The sequence below is a fragment of the Trichogramma pretiosum genome, unplaced genomic scaffold, assembly GCF_000599845.2.
Source record: "Trichogramma pretiosum strain Unisexual culture from Peru unplaced genomic scaffold, Tpre_2.0 scaffold62, whole genome shotgun sequence".
Taxonomy (NCBI): domain Eukaryota; kingdom Metazoa; phylum Arthropoda; class Insecta; order Hymenoptera; family Trichogrammatidae; genus Trichogramma; species Trichogramma pretiosum.
The window spans coordinates 684,883-706,180 of record NW_019641674.1 but is presented as its reverse complement, the minus strand read 5'-3'; the positions used below and the strand labels follow the sequence as shown (position 1 = coordinate 706,180).

The 21,298-nt window shown below is 32.8% G+C and overlaps 3 protein-coding genes and 1 non-coding gene across 4 annotated transcripts in view; 2 read left to right on the top strand and 2 right to left on the bottom strand.

Moving 5' to 3' along the window:
- Positions 1-251: 251 nt before the first annotated feature.
- Positions 252-1,504, bottom strand: LOC106660285 (microsomal glutathione S-transferase 1-like). The gene is made up of 2 exons (XM_014383218.2): positions 1,297-1,504; positions 252-785 (listed from the first exon to the last, which is right to left on the bottom strand). Exons 1-2 carry the CDS (start codon positions 1,420-1,422, stop codon positions 456-458), a joined length of 456 nt encoding a protein of 151 aa, XP_014238704.1. The 5' UTR covers positions 1,423-1,504; the 3' UTR covers positions 252-455.
- Positions 1,505-2,473: 969 nt separating this feature from the next.
- LOC106650226 overlaps positions 2,474-21,298 on the top strand; it is a 48,719-nt gene continuing 29,894 nt past the window's right edge. Inside the window, exon 1 of the mRNA XM_023460559.1 lies at positions 2,474-2,764. Coding sequence (XP_023316327.1) covers positions 2,647-2,764 — 118 coding nt within the window. The 5' untranslated portion in view covers positions 2,474-2,646. The remainder of the gene's footprint in view (positions 2,765-21,298) is intronic.
- On the top strand, positions 8,514-8,585 carry Trnaw-cca. Its single transcript has one exon. It is a non-coding gene; the product is annotated as a tRNA-Trp (tRNA).
- On the bottom strand, positions 12,797-15,028 carry LOC106648738 (venom metalloproteinase 3-like). Its single transcript, XM_023460560.1, has 12 exons — positions 14,921-15,028; positions 14,795-14,855; positions 14,513-14,724; positions 14,354-14,443; positions 14,147-14,285; positions 13,969-14,083; positions 13,764-13,893; positions 13,433-13,599; positions 13,338-13,360; positions 13,161-13,269; positions 12,950-13,090; positions 12,797-12,879 (listed from the first exon to the last, which is right to left on the bottom strand). Exons 1-12 carry the CDS (start codon positions 14,981-14,983, stop codon positions 12,828-12,830), a joined length of 1,302 nt encoding a protein of 433 aa, XP_023316328.1. The 5' UTR covers positions 14,984-15,028; the 3' UTR covers positions 12,797-12,827.

Here is a 21,298-nt window from a genome sequence, read left to right as displayed (position 1 = left end):
TATATAAGCCCTTTAGCTATCTGGCGTATTATAGAACTGCTGGTCGACGACGAGCAGGAATTCACTTGGCGCAGTGAATACCTACTTGGGCAAACGATAAAGTCGGCAAGCATCGTACTTCCCGCGTGGGCGCGATGAAATCCTTAGTCACAGAATAATCAGCTTACTTATTAATTTGAATCTTGGATAATAGATAATAGATAATAGATAATCATTAGTAGCTTAAAAGCATTGTTACTTAATCGAGTCGGTTGACATTTAATAAAAAGTAATATTTTATTTTCGAACTAGATAAAATTTACCTGTACACCTGAACAACATTCATGTTCTATAGCATAATCATATGATAATAATTAATAAATAACCATTTTATTTAAAGTGAAAGAATTGTAATGGCTGACTTTTAAAAATCAATGAACAGAAATAAAACAAAATGAATAATCAGATGGTTGAGTTCAAGAATAATAAAGAAGAGTCAAGTAGGATTGATACGCGATGACGGTATAACCAACGAAGTAGGCAATAGCTCTAGCTGGTTGAGGCAATGGCACAACAGCATACACAACTGTATGGGCTACTCGACTGATTCCAAACGTTCTTATTAGCGACATAGCTAAACTTGGTGCCGGAGACGTCGTCAAAAAAACAGAAGTACTAATGAACCATGGCAGTATATTTTCCAAATCATTGAGAAAGGCCCGTCGTGGTCGCTCGACATCTAGATCGTCTACAGAAACTTTAGCGTTTTTTCCGATGAACGTGCAATCCTCTTGGCTCAAGAAAATCTGGGAAAAAAAACAGGAAAATTTTATCAAGTCATTGTATTATTATCTCGAATAAACTACAAGCACGTTGCGTGATCTTAGCTATTACTAGCCGCTAAAGTTTATCACTACATTGCGCATGACCTTGTTCATTATTGTTTGAATTTATTCATCATCTCACTCGTGTAGTATTATTTGAATCATTAACTTGACAGGATATCAAAATTAAAAAAAAGACAGACAATTTCAGATGCTATTTCTGAACTTTATTAGGATCATTTTTCCAAAAAGCTACTTGAATGCTTCGAGAACACTACAGTGACTTTTGTTTCCGTTCAAAATCGGTTCTTTGTTAGAAACACTTTTGTTTAGTAAATAATTATTAAATAATCTCATTTATCTTTGAAACTATCTTATTTTGTTATTGTTACGATATTACTTTTAGCAATCGTGGCTCAATGCCATTCTTAAGTGTCAGTAATATACTTCTCAACAGTTTGAAAAATTGTGAGCAGCCGAATCATATACAAACCTTTTTTCGAAATCGTTGATGCCCAATGAGCGGCGCCATGCACAGCATTTTGACCGACAATGCAGCAGACCACCAAGCGAAAAGTCGAAAAACTTCATTATTTTGCAGAGCCAAAAAAACCGACATTGTTAGAATCGCGCAATCAAGCGCCTTGCACACGTCTACGACTCACGACTTATACCAACTGCGTTGGCGCTTCAAACTGGACGTCGAATGTGCGCTCGAAATATACACACGTTGCGTAATTTTTTTTTCTATCATTCACCTCTATTTTTCTTTTTTTTTTATAACTAATCGTAAGAAACTATCAGTATTCTTCGGTATTTCGATTCGACATGTTTCTTAAAACGTGTTATATGATAATATATGCACAAGTTGAATAATTTGCATCGCATTCGTGACATCGATTTTTTCCCTTCATTTTTTGCTGGTAATATATTTGTCACTGTGCGCTCAGTACATGAAAAATTCTAAAAGCTAATCAAATCTAAATTTGATTAATTATTTATTCGAATTATTTGTTGAATTAAAGCGCATGTGGGACGCATGTGCAGATTGTCGCAGAGGGCAGAGCAGCCGCAAAAACCGGTTGTGGGCCGTGGGGTTGCGGATTCGCGACAACTACACAGCTTCGAATTCCGATCGATATATGCGCGTCGCACGCCGTACGAGCCCAGAAGTCCAGAAGCCGCGGCACACGACGTCTTCCTAACCCTACGTTACTGCTTCCCCGAGCCAGCTTGGCAGCACTTGCCCCAGCGAAAAGGCACGCACAGATGCCACGTCCAGCAGCTTTAAAGCTCGCTTGTGTAGCGCATTCGCGTGCTCGTAAGAGTGCAGGGTGAATGGCCGAGCGCCGGCGATAACGTCCCTGAGTATTGGCTGCGCCGGTGCCTGGCGTATGCGGCCGATGGAGGGTGCAACGACTTGTCCAGGCTATGCGTGCATTTGTGTATAGTCGCCGCAGTTCCATTCCAACTGCGCTACATTACGTGCTGCCCTCGTTCCGTAGTGTGACCGGGTCGGCAAGTTTTGCCCGTGCTTCGCTCAGCTGAGACTCTGTGAGCACCGCATCGTCACCGGCAAATCCATCGACCATCACCGACTATAATCATCTTCGTCTCTTTTGTCGAGTTCACCTCGAACCCTTCTTAGTTCGTAGTAATTCTTCTTGATTTTTAGACTCGACTTCGATTTTACGTGCTGTGGTGTTAAAATGTGACGACGATGCAATCACGCTTCTGTGTTGCTTGGTGCTTTTCAGCTCAACATTATTTCTTGTTACGTTCATTGTGTCAGTTACGATGAAGGCACATTGACTGATCATCTCGCGGCTGCTAATAGGACATTATGAGAGTTTACAAAGGACCCCCCGAACCTGGTGATACTCTCTTCAGCCAAGTCATTTTTGTGGCTCTGCTACTATTTTTCTTCAATAACACAGCTCATGCCGAAAAAAGCAAATCATGTGAGTCGATCGATAAATTTTATTTTATATAAAATACACAGCTTTCTGAATAAATTGCAGTACTTCGTTTTTTTTAATACAGCTATTATAAGTACCAGTACAACTATAAAATAAATTATACATGTATTTTTTAATAAGCTGATTTTTAAAACAATTTTTTAATTAAATAAAATGGATTAGTAAAAAATTTTACAGATCAAAAAATTAACTCAAATGAATCACCTCTTTGCTTACCACTAAGAAAAAAACAAAGCTAAATTTTCATCTGAGATGATCGCATTTGCACTTCATAAATAATTCTTTGAATCTCTAACATTTAAACTTTTCTGCTTTCTGATAGAGGAAGCTTTGCGATGGATCTAAAATGGACTTTTGTCATTTGTGGTGTCTCATGTCGAGTATATATTCATAAACTAAATCGAATTCGGGACTGATGTCAGTATGTATGTTTGTGTGTAACGTCATGAGACGCCAATAATATATTTATTATAAAATGATTTTATTCTGGCTGGTGACAATGAAGGATTTTAGGAATAATGTCAGTGCTTAGATAGAGTAGGTAGGCGTTATTACTATGTATAAATAATTACAGTTCAATTTATTCGCGGACATTCATACATTGAAATACAAAAGGTTGACTTCACCTAGGCTTACTCAACTAATTAAAAACAATATACGTAGGCCTGTCGGACGATTCACGGTGTAGATGTAAGATGACTTCAACTGTCTCGACTCGCTCGTATTCTCGTGGCTCACACTGCAACTGGCCGACTGGCGTTCCTGGTTGACTGCACTACACTAGCTATGCTAGCCTCGATTACAAATTATACTCCGCATTGGACTCGCGGCACAATGTCGCACAAGTCCGGATGATATAAAATTGCGGTACAAAGTGACGTGAGCTCTGCACACTGAATAAGATGATAGTCGAATCGCCCAGAGACCTCGGCGGGTCCTCAATATATACCCTGAGTTTTTAGATAATTTTGGGTGAAAAGTACCTGTCAGCGCCTGTCCGTCTGTGAGAACCTGACGACAGATGAGGCTAATTGATAGCGGATTCCTAAATGTATTGTTCTTCTCGCTAAACCGACAACGCTTCATCTCGACATCGATTTCATGATCTCCGTAACGTCATTTTAACATTTATGATTTTTATAATTATTTATAATAAATTAAGGGCGATGTAACATGTGTATCAGTGTGCCTGTCTATCTATCTGTGTGTCATGTGTGTGGATGTATGTACGTGTATGTACGTGGAACGAGTTTTCTTAATAATGGGAATTAATTCATATGAATGTTATTGAAATAAACTGCATTTTTTGTCGATTATGTTGAGGATGAAGCCCGAAAAAGTTTCATTTCCATTTGTGTAATATTTTGTTAGTTATTAAGATTTTTAATTTTTTTTTTACCATTTTTTTTCCTTTAATTTTTTTGAAACAATGTAGTGATTCATTAAAATTTTTTATCACAGATTTCGAAAGATAAGCAGTTAAACTTCAATTTAAGATCAAAAACATTTAGATTCATCGATCAATTGCACAGTTGTATCGTGAAAATGAAAATTTTATTTTTTTCGAAATTTTTTTTTAAATGTTTACAAAAGTTCAACAAAAATCGTTACAGCACTTGCTTTCGGCTCGTGTTATAATTTTTTGTTTTGCTAAAAAACCATAACTGCACCCGTTGAGAAATATACCATTTCAAGGCCCAAAATGAGGGGAAAAATTGCATCGATCGCGAACGAAAAATTTCGTCATTTTCGGCTTTAATGGGTAAAGGTTGACAAAAAATAAATAATTATCATTTTCGATGTTTTTCCTTGGGACCCACCCGAAATACCAAACTGAGTTTGCAAAATTACCTAAGCTTTCTGAGTGGCAAGAGGAAACGAATAAAAGTAAATTTAAAAAAAGAAGATTTTAATTCTGATTCTGCAAATTAAGCTATTTGAACAATTTTAGCGGAAGGAAGGGATACTGAATAGAAGAGGTATGAACAGCTTCTTTGTAGCACATGAATGTTAGTTAAAATAAATAAATCAATCGCGTACTCCACTTGAGAAATTCATAAGATTTTGCATTTAATATGTTCGAATAGGAGCTAGAGTGCAAAGAAAAAGTACATATACTTGTAGAATATAGCTTTTATATTATATGTATTTGCCAGGAAGATAACTTAAGTAATAGACAAAGCTTTGAAGAAGTTTTAAATCAGAGAAGTTTGTTATGTTATAATGCAAGTGGAAATGCGCGTTCTCGGGGGCAAATTTAATATCTGCACGGCGCGTTGAAAGAGCTGCTCTCTCCGAGTTGCCGGTGCTATACGTCGCCGGTCTCGGGCGCAGCGAAAGACTTTGAAATTTCAGTATATGTACAGCGCTGGCAATGGCACGCACAATAGGAGTAGCTGCGACCGGTTGCGAAAGTCCTCTTTAGTATTAAAGTATTCGCTGCTGCTGCAGCGTGCGGACTTGTACACGGCGGCAACGGCGCTGCGCTGTTATAGTTTATACGCGCGCCGGAGCTCGCAGCTATACGGGCAAAGTTCCGTTAAATTGAAAGCCGCAAAACTAGAAGTTTGCTGTGTTTCCTCGCGCACTCGCGATCGAATTGTCGTGTAAAGTCTCGGGCAAGATAATTGCGATCCCCGCTTCGCACGCGCGTGCTCCACGTCGCAGCCGCTCAGAATCTCCTCGATCCTCTCGGCTCGATCGAGCCTATGAACCGCAGCAACTATTGTGTAACTGCAAGTCCATAACAACAGCTCGACGCGCTATCGAGCTTTGGGACACTTGTATCGTACGTAATCGATCGTGTAATTAGGCCGCCTACGCAACCATCATTCTACTTTGTAACCGTTCTTATCTTGGATGTTTTAAAGAACAACTGGTGGCAAATTTTAGCCTGTCATCTACGATAGCTTAGCAATCAAACAAACTCGGTATAGTTGAAATGGCATATACAGCAATTCCGATGACGTGCTTTAACGAATCTGTGCTTATGCTTTCCTTAATGATCTAAATTTTTAAAAAATCTTTCGGAATATTTTAGAATTAATCCACGTTTATCCATGCAGTTTCTACATTGGTCATTCAAAAAGTAATTAAATTTGAATATAGAATTGATTAAATTTTTTACAGGAAGCTTTTTGTAACATTGTTTTTTAATTATGTCAGAAAATTTTTTGTAGCTAACTTATTTTATGTTATTATGAGCGAAAAATTAAACTGGGAAATTCTTAAAATAACTTTTCATAAATTACTATTTATAATATAAATAAATTCCATTTTATATCTGCTTAAAAAAAAAATTCTACATTTATGCTTGAAATACAGAAAATATAGTACTGTCGAGAAAGGTTTTTTGAAAAAGGGTAAAGTCAGACGTGTAGGAAAAGATTCGCTTTACACGACTTACTACTGTGTACGCGGAAAGTTGAGTAACACGCCAGAATAACAAGTTTAAAGAAGTTTGTTTTGAGCTTTACATGGATTTATATTTCTTCCTCAACCTCTGAAAGCTCTGTTTGATCGCGTTTTTTTTTTGTTTCTAAACTGTTTCTAGAATCTGCAATAGCTACCGCATAAATAATCCCCTTCAACAGCTTGCAGCACAGTTTATGGCTGCATAAAATGCAAAACAAAAATTATTGAATTTATTTGAAAGCGATAATGTCATGATTGTAAATTACGAATAAATATGAGCCAAAAAAATGAGTTTCTATCAAAGAACTAAAAGAATAAAACCATACTAACGCTCTTTACGAAGGGTAGCACGTTTATTTGTTAATTTAAATGAAAAAGGGTTTTTTTCTTCGTAAAGAACGTCGATACTTTCAGTTATAAAATTTTTTAAATGGACAATGCTTGTTACAAGTTCAAAATTATTTTTCAGATGCAAATACAAATTATATAAATTAAAAATGGACGACTTTGAAAAATGTAATTTATAATACAATTGAAAATACGAAACTTTAACATTAATTTTTTGCATTGAAAAAAGAAAATGATTTGAATTTTGTGCACATCCATAATTCAATGATTTTTCAATGCAACTTATTACATAATGAGTGATTCCAAAAATTCATGCTGTAAAATATACAAACATTTTAAAAATAAAATAAAAGTGTTAGGAAAATTTATGAAAAAGTATTTGTAGTAATTTTCTATAAATTATTTAACAATCGTTTTAATATTATAACTTTGATTGCAGCGTTGATAAAGATATGTTTATAATTACGATTAAAAATCGTATCATTCAAAATTTTCTTGGTATATAATTTTCTTTTTATAATTGAAATAAATTATTAACTGTATATTGGGAAGCATTTTAAGTCATGCATGTTATACTGGCTTCGTAGCCGCGTGGTCAAAGGTGTTCGGACACAATCTTACATTGCCCCATCTCTACTCGGTCGGTCCGAGGTTCGATTCCTACCAACGGAGCGCGCGTGACGTTCCGAAGCCACGGATAGCTCCATGCGTGTTGTTTCATCGCACGCATTGGCGTTCCCTACTGTGGAAGAATAAATTAGGCTAGTGCTTAGCTATGTTCTGTGACGCAATTCAATGGTCATTAGAACACGCAGCCTTGCTACAAATAATTTTTTTTATCAATTTAAAACCTGCTAAAACTATAATTTCGATAAATGGATAATGTCATCTTTATTTTTTTAAATTTAAATTAATTTCAAATGATTTTATCGCAGATGTTTAATTTTCAATAATGATATATTAAAAGATAACACCACTTTAAGATTTTTTATAAACTCTAAAATTCGAGAACTTTTTGAAAAATCGAAAATGGCGCAAATACCATAAATTTACACAAAAAAAACCATTATTGAACTACTATTTTTTGGCTTTCGTGGCCCGTAGGACAATAAACGAATTTACTTTAAAAGTTGAAAAATTTTTCTAGAGAAGTAAAAATTGTAGATATTGCAGCTATCCAAAGAACAAGATCGATTTTCGCCTAAATATGTCTCCGAAAATTGTTTAAAAAAATTAGAACAATAAACGAATAAAAAATGGCTAATTACTTCCTTGAAAAATGTTATTTTAAATCCGTAGTAAAATTATCAGCTCAATCTTTCCAATATTTCCCGATACATGTATTTTTGACCATTAGTATCGAAATATGTTGTTTTGAGAAAAACATGTTAAAAAATCTTTTGCACTCAATTACAAAAAAAAGTTTTTTTGCAAAAATGAAAAATTTGTTTCTAGTCATACAAGTCTCCGAATTTTATTAGAGTTTTTGGGACTGTCGCAGTAGGGCGGAAGGAATGAATAACGCATGTTTATTGCGATTGACTGATGCAAGACTATGACTTTCTAACGCGAAAAATTTATTTGTTGATGCAAAATACCAAAAAATTTTACGAATTTTAAGTAATTGAATAGTCTCTTAATCAAATTGATTCGCTTTTCATTTGTACTTTTAAAGTATTCATTTTGACAGTTCATATGATGAAATGGTTTTATTTCTAAATTTAAATAATTTACATATAAATGTAAATGTAAAAAATTAACAAAATCAAAGCACTGTGTTGAGTTTTCATTTCTAATTAATTATTTAATAGTTAAAGTTCATTGTTTAAATATTAATTACATTTTTGGAAAATATATTAAATTAAACGTAAAATACTAATACAGGTATTAAGGTAAACTTTTCGTTGATTTTCGAGTGAAATTAAAAATAAATTACCAAACTTGTAGTTGATCACATCTAGACCTATAGGACTCCGTGGCGCAACGGTAGCGCGTCTGACTCCAGATCAGAAGGTTGCGTGTTCAAATCACGTCGGGGTCATAACAAATTTTTTGATAAGTTTTTCTATAACATATGTAGTTTTATAGAATGTTTTAAACACTTAAGTGTCAGAAAAATTAACCGAAATATAATTACAGTTAGATAATATAAGGCAGGTCGGGGCACTGCACATCGTTTACAAGGCTATAGAAAAGAAAAGAAGAGACGTTTGAAAATATAGATAGATTCTGTAATGTCGAATTACTTTTATCTCCAGTTTATCAACGCACAAATACTTATTGCAGTATGTTTTTTTAATAATACTTCAAAAAGTAAATTTAGAACCAGAATCACTCTAATATAGAACAAATATGATTAAAAGTGGAATATAATGCTATTAAAATCATAAAGATTTATGAAATTCCAACTGCACATCGCGATTAAAGAAAAAGAAATGTTTCTCTTGATATACTCTATAATTTCAAAGATAGACCAATATTAGGATTCTTAACAGCTGATCTTCGATGTTCTTTAAGTTTGTAGGAGAGTCTTAACAATTAATATAATGTTTCTCAAAGTCAGCATCGCATGTTTGTAACCATTTTACATGATTTCTACGCTTGACTATTTACAGTAATAGATCATTACATTGCATTACTAAGTCAAAGTGTTGAAAATATTTATTGATGATTTTTTAGTACTAGAATTGAGAAAATTAATTACAAAATATCATCAATATAAAAGAAGAATTGGAGGAAACGAAAGATAATACGATAGATGAGTGTTTTAACTTCAATAATTCGTTCGAAATGTCACGACAGATAAACTCTTAAGAACATGCTTTGCCAAAAAACTCAAAAGACGAAAAAATTCTTAAAAAAGAAATGGTAAGGAAAAGAAAAATCTTTTTTAAATATAGAATGAAAAATTGTTTGATTTAAAGGTGTTCGAAGCCTTTACTGCATTCATTCCACGCATTGATCCTTTAATTTTTTAATTCTACTAAAAACATAAAAGTCATACTTGAGTAAAGTTTTTAAAACTTCAATCGTTTTTATACGAAAGTATTATGATAAAGTTTATGATTATGTCACAGAAAAAGCATTGATAACTGGGCAAGTAAAATGTTGAACGGATATTTTAGACTATATATAACTTTAACGAAAATAGGAGATCTATTTGAACAAAAAGAGACCCTTCTTCGGTGTTGCGTTTAATAACTTGGCAAATTTACTGCTGCCCTCAAATTTTTCAAAGACCTCTTAACTTATCTACGCTCTCTTCTTTTCTCTTTTCGTCTATATGTCGCTAAAGCACTAGTTCACTTTGTTGAATTTTAATTTGAGCAAATGGAAATTCAATAAAAAATCTATAGATGCTACAATCCAATAAAACTGTCAACTATTTAAAACTAGAATGTTAATACATACTTACTCATTGAAAAAAATGAAAACAAATTATTCTAAATTTATTCTAAACTAAATCTTAATTTACGAGAAAATCTTTTTTTATACACTTAAAAACTACTACTTTAAAAGTTCGCCATTAAACATTTCGAGATAAATATTTCGAAAAACTCTACGGAAAAAGTGATCTGGGAGGTTTATTTTTGATTTTTCCTTGTGAAAATTAAAATTATCGGAAAATCTGAATGCAATATAAAACCGCTGCCAATTTATTGGCAAAGAGCTTCCTCTTAAAAAATAATGTTAACAAAAGGCATCGGTTATTACACACTTCTATGTTAGCCAAAAGGCCGAGAAAAAAAAACTCATACAGACATTTGTTGGTAATTCAATGTAGTTTCCAAATATATAAACCAAATTTTCCTACGAGGTCTGGTTCAAAATCTCGTTTTCGAGCCTATCACAGAGCTCCCTCTACGAGGAAGCAAAAAAAACAACTTTTCATTTCGAGTCGTTAATTTTGAAAATATTCGGTGAATTTCTATTTTTTTGGTCTTAAATTAAAGTTTGACTGCTCTGCTTCCATTCTACCGTAAAAAAATATAAAAATTCCTTCATTTATACATGAAAAAATCGAAAAAAAATTTAAAAAAAAAAAAAAACCATTTTTCATCCCGATACAATGAAGCATAACTCTTTAACTACTCGGTGTATCCTAAAATAAGTTTTTGACGCTTCTTACGACACACAAATCCTTCAAAATGAGCCGAACAACTTCGCGCTGCGTGTCTCCGTTCAAAAGTTACACTGGTTCCAGACCATCAGACGTACATACACACACACACACACACACACACACACACATACATACAGACATTTGTTGGTAATTCAATGTAGTTTCCAAATATATAAACCAAATTGTCCTACGAGGTCTGGTTCAAAATCTCGTTTTCGAGCCTATCACAGAGCTCCCTCTACGAGGAAGGAAAAGCTTAAAAAATTTCCCATCGAAACCATAATTAAATTCATTTTTTTAGACGAATTACGAGCGAGTTCAGATTATCGCGTGCCACGCAGTGCTGAAAACCGTGCGACCGCGCTAAAAACGGTTCGAGAACAGAGTAGCCGACATTCGCTCGTAAAATCTTTTGATTTGACTAAAAATATAAATGAATATGAGGTTTCGATAGAAAATTTTCTCAGCTTTCTCATGGAGCACTCAGATTTTTCGATAATTTTAATAGTGCAGCTCTGCGTGGTCGGAAAATTCGTATACACAACACGGGAGAAAGGAGAGAATGATAATTGTCACCTGAAGCAAACCCGAGGCAGAGCCTTTACTTTTACTCCAATGTTGTATAATATACTATTTTCAACATCCTATTAGATAATTTATTAGAATTACAAGCGGTCTTACTGTGCTTATTTTATTTGTACATTAGAAAATGCAATTCTTTTACACGAAATTGGCTCTCAGGGGTTAAATTTGATATGTAAATTGTACTAGTTCAATTATTTATGATTAATGGTTCGTAAATTTGATTAATTCTCTTGGAATGAATCGTAATGAAAAACTGCTTATTGATGAATTAATTATAAATCTTCAATTGAAGATGATAAAAAGAGATTGTGCTGAGAATACATTGCATTCTGAGCCTATGCTTACACTACACCCTGCTCATGAGTCACTTCTCATGACATTTGTCGGTAATTCAACGTAGTTTCCAAATGTGTAAATTAAATTTGCATGTCAATATCCCAAAAGTGACTACTTCCCGTCCGCTGCGCAAAACGGGAAGAGCTATTTTCTTCATTAATTACACGTATCCTGAGAATTTTCTATTTTTCGCGGCCCAGGGCCGTAATATACTATTTTCTATGGCGTCTGGTTAGCCTATCATACAGCTTCCTTTATGAGGAAGTAAAATTTGATTGAATGAAAAATTTAAAAACGGCGGCGCTTTTTCGAGAATAGAAATTATTTCTGACAACTGTTCATAACTACAAAAATATTACTTCAAATTTTTATATTTTATTCTAAACTAAACTCTTATTATTCATTCTAAGCGGTAAACACGTGCAACATATCGTCTAAGATTTCAGAACGATTAAATTAATACTTTATCGTAAATCAAGTACGTTAACTTGTAAAACTTTTTATTCAAAGAAACAATTGTAGCAGACCACCCGGGGTGAAAAAATTAAAAAAAATACTTTTTATATACCATAAAGCCAAATTGACATGTAAAATGATTCATTAATACATTCGATCGTCTTTACGAAGACAATCTCACATAGTAGTGCGGTTAAAAAAAACCCTCTTAAAATTTTTCGGATAAGAGGATTTCTCCGAAAGATTCTTCGAAGAGAGAATTACTTGAACGCATTTTCAAAAGAAAGATTTTCTTCTCCGCATTTTTGAAAGAGAGATTTTTTTATGTTTTAGAGACAGTCTTCGTAGGAACGATAGATATGTGCTTTTATTCCATTAAACATTAACCTTTTAAAGAAATAACATTTTTCATAGGGTGGACGTGAAAAGTCCCCTTGAGTTAAAGTGTAGGGACCATTCATTACTATATAAACCATTCATAACAATATAATATTACTATATAACAATATAATATAACAATATAATATTATTATATGACCATTCATAACAATATAAAAAATCTAAATAATGAATAGTTTTAATTTTAAAAAATAATCAATAATGAGATATAATGGCTTATTATAGTTTTTTTTTTGAAAACAATATAGTGAAATTTCAGTTTTACTCTTATTTGATTTATTTAAAATGTATGTTTTATAAATAATTATTTTCAATCATAATAAAATTGAAAAATAAAGTACATTTAATTATAGGTATGATTTATTATAATTAAAATAATCAACACTAAGGTCTTTCTGTCCGACGACTAAATTTGGTACATTCAGCTATCTTCCTTCTAAAAAATTAATAAAATACTTTGTTCAATATAAATGCAAGCATAGGTGTTTTACTGTATAGAAACTTACGACGCAAAGTCTTGAAGAACAGCTATGCTGCACTTTGACCATACATATTTTTCTACCCACTGAGTTTTTGGAGCCATAATGTGACCAATAGATTCATTGTATTTGTTTTTGCATACTGTGCCATCGTGAGGCAAATTCAACCTAATTAACATAGAATATGGTTATATGTATTATTTTTAAAAGTAAGCTTATAACTTTTTGGTATACTTACAAATGTCCAATTTCATGAACAGCCGTAAAGAGACCGTCAAAATTCGCGTCATCTCCTATAAAACCGGTGTTATAATAATCTCCGCATATTTGCCCGGGAAATGCAGAACCTTTTAATAATAAAATAACATATTTTGATTGAAAATAATGAGTTGACAAATATTTTTTTAATAGTTACCGGCGACTCCATTTGTATCGTACCTAAAAATTCATTAATTTCAGTAAATTTTTTAGTCTAATACTCAGGATATAATAAAATAAATAGAATCTTACGTAGAACTTATAAGGGTGATAGAGGAATCATAATTCTTAAAATCAAGTTCTTTCGGGAAAACTTCTTTGAAATATTCTGCTCCACCAACTAATAATTTTATATGGTTAATGTTGTTCATTTCGGTTTCATTCCGGGCGTTGTAAATGTATGGAAAGACTGTATAATCCTAATAATAAAACTTGTAATTATCGTAGAACAAAGTATAATAAAAAATTTTGAAAACTGTTTTTAATTTTAAATGTTTTCTTTGTTATTATCTACATTTGCAAAATGAATAGCAAATTTAAGGCCGACAAAATTCTACTTTAAAAATGATTTTATGAACCTTACTTTTGCTATGACGATTCCAGTGATAACTAATTTTATTTTTGGTGATTCCACAGATCTATATTTTAAATTAATGGCATTCCACAAGAGCGTTTGATATCTTATTAATTCTTGTACATCTTCATTGAATAATCTAGGAATTGATAATCAAACGTTACATCTGACAATATTAATAAATAATGTACACTCCTGAAGTAGAAAAGCTTACTTGAAAAGTTCGTATTCTATAACCAGTAATAGCTTAGGGTACATAACATCTAATGGTACTTTCAGTCTTTCAACATTTTCTTTTATATGCATCATACTTTTTACCAATTCTTCATCTACATTAACGACCAAAATTTTAATTTTTTGCTACAAATTAAATTTTTCTATTAAATAAATACCTTCATGAGACTTGAATTTTGACTCAACGTCATAAACAACGTGGGAATCAATTAAATGATCCATTGGTTCTCTGGTGTACCATTTTTCCAATATGCTTCGGACAACCCTTGATTTGCTACTCTCTCCAAATATCCCATCCTAATTTTATAAAAAAATTTCAAATTTATCATTTTTTTCAGCAAAAATTAAAGTGTAAAAATTCTTACATAATGAATATAATCATTTTTATAGTAAGCTAAAAGAGTTGCGGCATTTTCAGCATCTTGATAAACCATACCATTGACTTTTATACTTTTCTGTAAAATATTTTGAATAATTATTTTTCGAAAATTTCATAAGAATTGAAAATAAAAAAAAAATCTTACTGGATCAACTCGTCTGAACGTGCGTCCTGTTGGTTTATTTGGATCAGTTTCAGCAATCCATACGGGTAAATCAGTAGACATGACATCGTATTTAATGGGTTGTAAGTTCAAACGATAGGTTTCTCCATCAATTTCGAATTCAACTGGACGTACATCTCTTTTAGCTCGGTTAGACGAGTATGTTTTTAAATGAGTCTTGTGATAATTTGGAACTAGTTTTCAAGAAAAAAAAATATTAATTTTGACATATTTTAATGAATTTAAAAATTTAAACTAAATTACTATTATCTTGATGCCGATGAAATATTTTTAATGCTTCTTCATCAGTAAATTGTCGGTCAAACTAAAAAAAGGACATTTTATTTTTATTTTTATTTTTAAATAATTATATTTTTTCTGTGTTATTACCTTAGTACTAGCTGATCCACAGCTAAGAAAGTAAAGTACCGGTAAATAAAGCAATGGATTCATTTTAGAGCGAATAATGAACGAGAAAAAATAAAAAGATCTTTTTATAATCTTCGTTGATTACCAAAATTAAATGTAAATCAGTATTTATAGGAATGAAATCAAAATTTGGAAAAAATGATATATGTCTTTTAAATATTCGATTTCAACAAAGCAAACTGATATCATTTCAAAAGTATTGCGTCAAATTATTAAGTATGATGATCGTGCAATAGAGAATCTAAAGATAACATTAATCGTGACTCGAAAATAACGTTGTTTCAACATACGTGTGAAGTAATGATATTCCACTAAATTGATTTTATTAGAAATTACTATTACCAGTGTTTTTATCAATTGTTTTGCGTTGCCAGCAATTCATATTTTTCCACATAAAGTTATTAATGAAGTGAAGATTTCCATGTTACGACATGAATAAATTTATCATGATTACTGTGACTGAATATTTGGTCAAACTGTCCTGTTAGCAATCGTAACAACTGTTTATTCCTCTCAACCTAAAAGGTTTACATGCAACCATTACTCTGTCGAGGCTTCTTTCCCCTCAGTATAGAGTATACTAGAATGCTTTCGTTTGATGGACAGATCCATGTGCTAGGCTTTTTCCGTCTATCCTTACCTATCCTGCACTATCTTTCTCTTTCTATCTAAGGTTCTACTCAATTCTCTCAACCCTCTCGCATTTACTCCCTACCTCTCTTTCCCATGCATCTATTCATCTATCTAGTACCTGTATTTTAATCGATCGTAGCGACAGTGGCAAAGGACTTTCTTGATTAGTTTTCACGTTATGATGCTTGCTTTGCTCAAAATGTTCGTATCGATGATGGGCTTATTAGTTAATGGTTTGTACTATTTCTGCAAAAATCTGTCTAATTGTTCATGATGACTTTGAGTTACTTTCTTAATCGTTTCGAAAAAAATGAACTGAATGTAATAAATCAATTGCAATCACTAATTCCATATTATATTATATTATACTTAAAACGCGAACAATCATACATATTAAATACGTGTATGAAATAAGAAGTTTTACTTTTTAATTTTGTGCTAGCATTGCATACATGCAAGTTTGTTTTACATGAAATTAGAACATTCTTATATAAGAGAATATTCAAATATTCAATATTCTTTATGAAGTTAACACATAAGTTGTTAAAATGCCATTACAAATAAAGAAATAACAATTCAAAGAAATTATAATTATACCAACAATCAGTGGTGAAACCTACCTCAAAGTTGTTTCATTCGTATTGAATAGTATACATTATTTTACAATGTAAAACAAATATTTTTATCGCGTGCTAACTTGACGAATATTTCACAACATTTAATATGATATACTGTACACGTGCGTCTAAAAAAATAATTTTTTTCATGAAATCGCATTAGCAAAGTGATTGTAGAATTTTACCTGTGTGTTTTATACGATATTTTTGAAATATATGGGGGTTTTCTCGGGATCTGGAACCACTTTTGGGCTGAACCCTTTTGGATTTTGTTCAAACTTTAATAACCTCTTATAATAGGTTAAAAAAAGATGATTCTCGAACTTTGATCTCTCAAGAGTCGATAATAGTGCTAACATTTTAAAATTTGTCAATTTTTAAATTTAAATTTTGTTTATCGTTGTTTTAAACCCTGTAAATAGCGTAAAAAATGTGTTTTTTTTCAACGTGAAATATGACGTTGATTTCGAAAAAAAGTATCAGTTTTACCATTCAAGGTCATTTTTACCCTTTATAATCGCAATTAAGTTTAAAATCGATTTTTAGGGTAGTATCCTGCCTTTTTTGTTTCTTGATACTGTCATTGTAATGAGCAAAAAATTTCACATAAAAATAGATATTAAAAAGATTACTTTATTAAAATTGTTTTTATTGTTTTTTAATAAATGCAAATAAATTAGTGTTATATCTGCATTTATTTCATCATCATTGATGCGTATCGTTTTCGGCTCACCCATACAAAAAAAATGCTACAAGGTTTTAATGGTACAGATAAACATTCATGTATACAAAGCTCCCGTAATTCATCAGAACGAAATTTGGTTATCCTAGAGGTTTAATGTCTGCGAAACTCCTGATAAAAGTGAGCCTGGTGCTATTATGCAACAGAAAACAGTAGTCAGTTGTTGTCTTTGTTGTTCTTGGCTGCTCGATGATCGGGGTAGGTGTAGTCTACATGTGTCCCGGGAGGCTCAGTAGCTTGTTCCAGTACTCCGGAGATGACGACTCCATAGTACTGAGAATGAAAAGTGCGGAGGAAGGTAGCGGGTTTGGCAACTGTAGCACCGTTCAAACTCTACATGGCAGAACTTTACGCGCCTTTGCAGATACTGTGGTTTGTTTACAGTGCATGTATAGGTGTGTAGAGTTAGAACAAAAATCTGCACTTTTGTGGTGAAAAATTAAATCTGTAGATTTTGTATTTAATGCTTATTTTAATTTTAAAATTTTAAAGAAGTAAAACAGTTGACCCCACCGTAAATTAAATGTTCAATTTTATTCAGGTTTATAAGCTTATAACTTTTATATATTTTTTACGTTGCATTGAAAAAAGTTGGATGCAACTTAAAGACTTTACACTAGTCATACTTCGCAAGAGCACCTATTCTTTAGTCCTCTTCACTCGTTGTCGAAAACAAGTAGGTAATGGGTATAGGTTAATTTGTTTTCTCTTTTTCACTTTCAGTTTCCCTAGCTGTTAATTATTATTGCCGCCGGCGAGTTGTGACTTGTGATCGCTGCCATTGGTACTTCGAAGCTCACTTGTATTGCTCTGCATGCGTGTTGCAATGTTGCTTTCCATTATAGTTTCTATATGATCAAACTTTGATGTTATTTTATTTTATTACATTATACGCTAGCTTACTACACTGATAGAAATATCGTTTCGTCTGGCGAAACGGACCCGTTTCTGCCAACGAAACGGTATTTCTATCAGTGTATATGATTTGGATAATTATTATCAGACCCTGTATGCATGTTTAGGCGTAGTCGTGATGTAGTCGTGGAACTTGACCTGCTGGAGATTGGTGATAGAGGCTGTAAGCTGTGACAAGAACATTTAAAAACTAGAGATCTAGTTTTATGCTTATTAATGATGTTGGTGGGGTTTGACTTTTGGGGGGTCGAATTTCATGTTTTTGCGATAAAGTATGTGTGATTTTTAATTCCAATAGCCGAGAAAGCTCTGTCAAATATCCCCTCGTCGGGGAGATTGAGGTTGGCCAGTAGACCTGACCACAACACCTAGCAATCATCTCTTAAGGGCTCAAAGGGGGCTTAAAATCGAAAAAGTGACATAGAGGACACTTTTCGCCCCAGCTATTAGGACCCTCGCTGCGCTTGGGCCCTAAACTACGCCGTTCCAAAAAGTGTTATTTATGGCCCTTGTATCGTAAAGTACTATATGAAAAATTTTAAAGTATAAAAAAGTGTAAATTAAAGGGATTGGTGTATGATGAAAGTGAGGGAGAGTAAAGGATCAGGGGCAAGAGGGTAAATAGAAGCGTTACTGAGCGCGTAATTCAATCCACAGAGAAGTCACTTTAGAGTACAAAGCAAAGTGCTACGAGGAATTGTTATTATTTTTCTTGGTTACAAGAGTTGCTAGAAATATAGCCCTGGCAGGTTTGCAGAAGTTACCTAAGTAAGCGCAGCTTGATTAATTATTATAGTACACACGTTAGTTAGTTAGGTTGCTTTACTCATTAATTCTGTAGACACATGTCTTCTGTTTAACTATGTACGATCATACTTACATATTCACTCATGTTATCAGCTGCTTCCTGTCATACACTAGTGTGCATTTTATCATGAACGGACGGTATTTGTTTGAATTTTTTAACAAAATATCCACTTGCTTCTCTATTTTAATTTTTTTTCTTTAAATCTTTATCGTATTGCTTCCTCATAGAGGAAGTTATGTGATAGGCTTGAAAATGAGATCTGGAACCAGACGTCGTAGGAAAATTTGAGTTACATATTTGGAAACTACATTGAATTACTAACAAATGTCTGTGTGTGTGTTTGTCTTCTCGGTATTTTGGCTAAGCTTTAATAAACGACAGTAGTGTCTATTCAAGGGAATCCTACACGAAATTCTAGATATATCTAAATTTTTTTGAGGTTTTTTATACAAAAATAAAAACGGAATTTAAAATTCAATAATGAAATACGAATTTTCCCTTTAATAACCAAACCCTTTCATTAATATAATTTTTTATGAGGAAGCTCTTTGCCAATAAATTGGCAGCGATTTTTAATTTTACTACAGAACTTTACTTTGATATTTAATGAAGGTACACTGCCCGTCAATTACTTTTGTTATACCTTGGGCCTACGCGCCCATTCGGGTCACGTGTGTCCCCTGGCTCTGCAGGTCCGTCCTAGCGCTTAGAGGCTCTCCTTAAAAAACTACAAATTGATTGACTCGGAATGTTTCTACAACCTTTCTTACGAAAATGGCAAGAGACATAAATAAATAAATAAACCTAATAACAATTTATATAACTTCAAAATGCTTGCAAAGACCTTTCGGATGGTGTTTCTAAGATTTTGATCCGATTTATTCCGACTCAGTTACGACCCTTTGAAATTGACTCATTGACCGCAAAGGCAAGGCAAAAGTAATTGACGGGTAGTGTACGTATGGAGTTTACTGTAAATAGTAAGCATAAATTACTATCGTAAGATGCAATAAAGTTATTATTTTACAATATTCATTCATTATGCCAGTTTTGTCTAAAGTTTGTTTACGTAGCATTAATTTAAATTTTAAAAGTAGCTCTTAATTGTATCGTGATTACAAACCTACATTATTGAAACCTATATAAAATTGAAACAATAAAATTCAAAACTATGCAACTACTGAGGCATTTAATTTTTCTATTGACTATGTCAAAGTGAACTAAATGGAGTTCATTTCGGCATTTTCAACAATTGAGATAATTTGCTCAAGTATTTTGATAGCTTAATTAAAAAATCTAGACAACGGTTTTATTACAGGTTCATTTTTTAATTTATAGTCAAACATTAAAAATTTGTTTCGTATGAACTTATTGTCGTATCATGTAAAATATTAAAAAGACCAATGACTCAATGCGATAAAAAATATATATAATGCTCCTGCATGCTTAACATGGAAAATATCAATAATGTGTATTTTACAAAAAAATGAATAAAAACTGCATAAGAGAGCATAAAATTGCATATAGAAAAATAATGAGCATCTTGTCAAGTCGAGTCTTATCATAGAAATGAAAAACGTGAAAAGTACAAAAAGCCACCATATCGCAAACATTTTAAGTTTAAAGTTAAAAGTTTTCGTACCCAAGTTTATTATTGTTATTGTCATTGTGAAAATTTGAATTCACAATATTCTTATTTTAGGCAAATGAGTAAATTAATTAATCCTAAAAGTTTGTTCGACAATAATTCAATCGAAAAGTTCGAACTACAAAATTTTGAAACATTAATGTATATCAATTCCTATCCTATTAAAGTGGTGAGGTTTTTTATTTTAGCGTTAGCATTTTATAAGCGCTGTGATTGGTCGTTCAGTAGTTTACTATTGTTAATGGCACGCCATTACGAGTGTTGTAGTAAGTTGATAAACTGGAATATTAACCTATTGACGGCTTGAGACTAATTTTGATTGGTTTATAACATAATCTTTGTTTATCTTATTTTTCTATTTTAAATATTGAAAAATGGCAAAATGGGATAAGAAAGAATGGATCGAGCGAAGCGCGCTGAAAGTCGGGCTAGTAAGTCATAATTACGTTAGATAGACAAATATATAAAATAGATCAAAAAGCAAAGCGGCAAATGACGCAAGTATAGTCTTTTACTTTTTTGATCTGCGTGAATCTGCAAACTTATTTTAGAAAAGCTAAAAGTACAGTTATAGACTGTTCTGCAAGAAGATAAGCGGAAGGGAGCCAACTGAAGTAGGTAAAAGCTTATACACCGTAAGAGGGTGGTAACTTCTGCCAAACTACATCAGCTCCTTCTTCCTCGCCGCTTTGCTATCTTAGGCTGCAATCAAATTACCGACTCACTTGCCGAGGACATTATCAAACTGTCTTTGCAGCCCCTGCAGCTGGTTCTGCTCTTTCGTGTTCTCTTTCTCTATCTTTTCCTTTTGTCATTCCATTCGAATTCTGCATTCGCGTGGCTCCAGCAGCAGCAGCAAAAATTTCCCAGTTCCTCCGTGCTGCAGTTTACTTTTCGACACAACACCTACTCGGTTGTTCGAGGTTATTTTTTAATATTACACTTTGAACGCATAAAATTTATTTTTCACAGAGCT

Bases quoted from the DNA above. Each gene is read 5' to 3' on its own strand.
- LOC106660285 (XM_014383218.2), bottom strand. From the start codon at position 1,422: ATGTCGGTTTTTTTGGCTCTGCAAAATAATGAAGTTTTTCGACTTTTC. The intron at 786-1,296 runs GTTTGTATATGA...TTTTTTTCCCAG, and splicing joins ATCAACGATTTCGAAAAAAG to ATTTTCTTGAGCCAAGAGGA.
- LOC106648738 (XM_023460560.1), bottom strand. From the start codon at position 14,983: ATGAATCCATTGCTTTATTTACCGGTACTTTACTTTCTTAGCTGTGGA. The intron at 13,361-13,432 runs GTAAGATTCTAT...ATGAATTTTTAG, and splicing joins ATCACCCTTATAAGTTCTAC to GTACGATACAAATGGAGTCG. The intron at 12,880-12,949 runs GTAAGTTTCTAT...TTAATTTTTTAG, and splicing joins GTTCTTCAAGACTTTGCGTC to AAGGAAGATAGCTGAATGTA.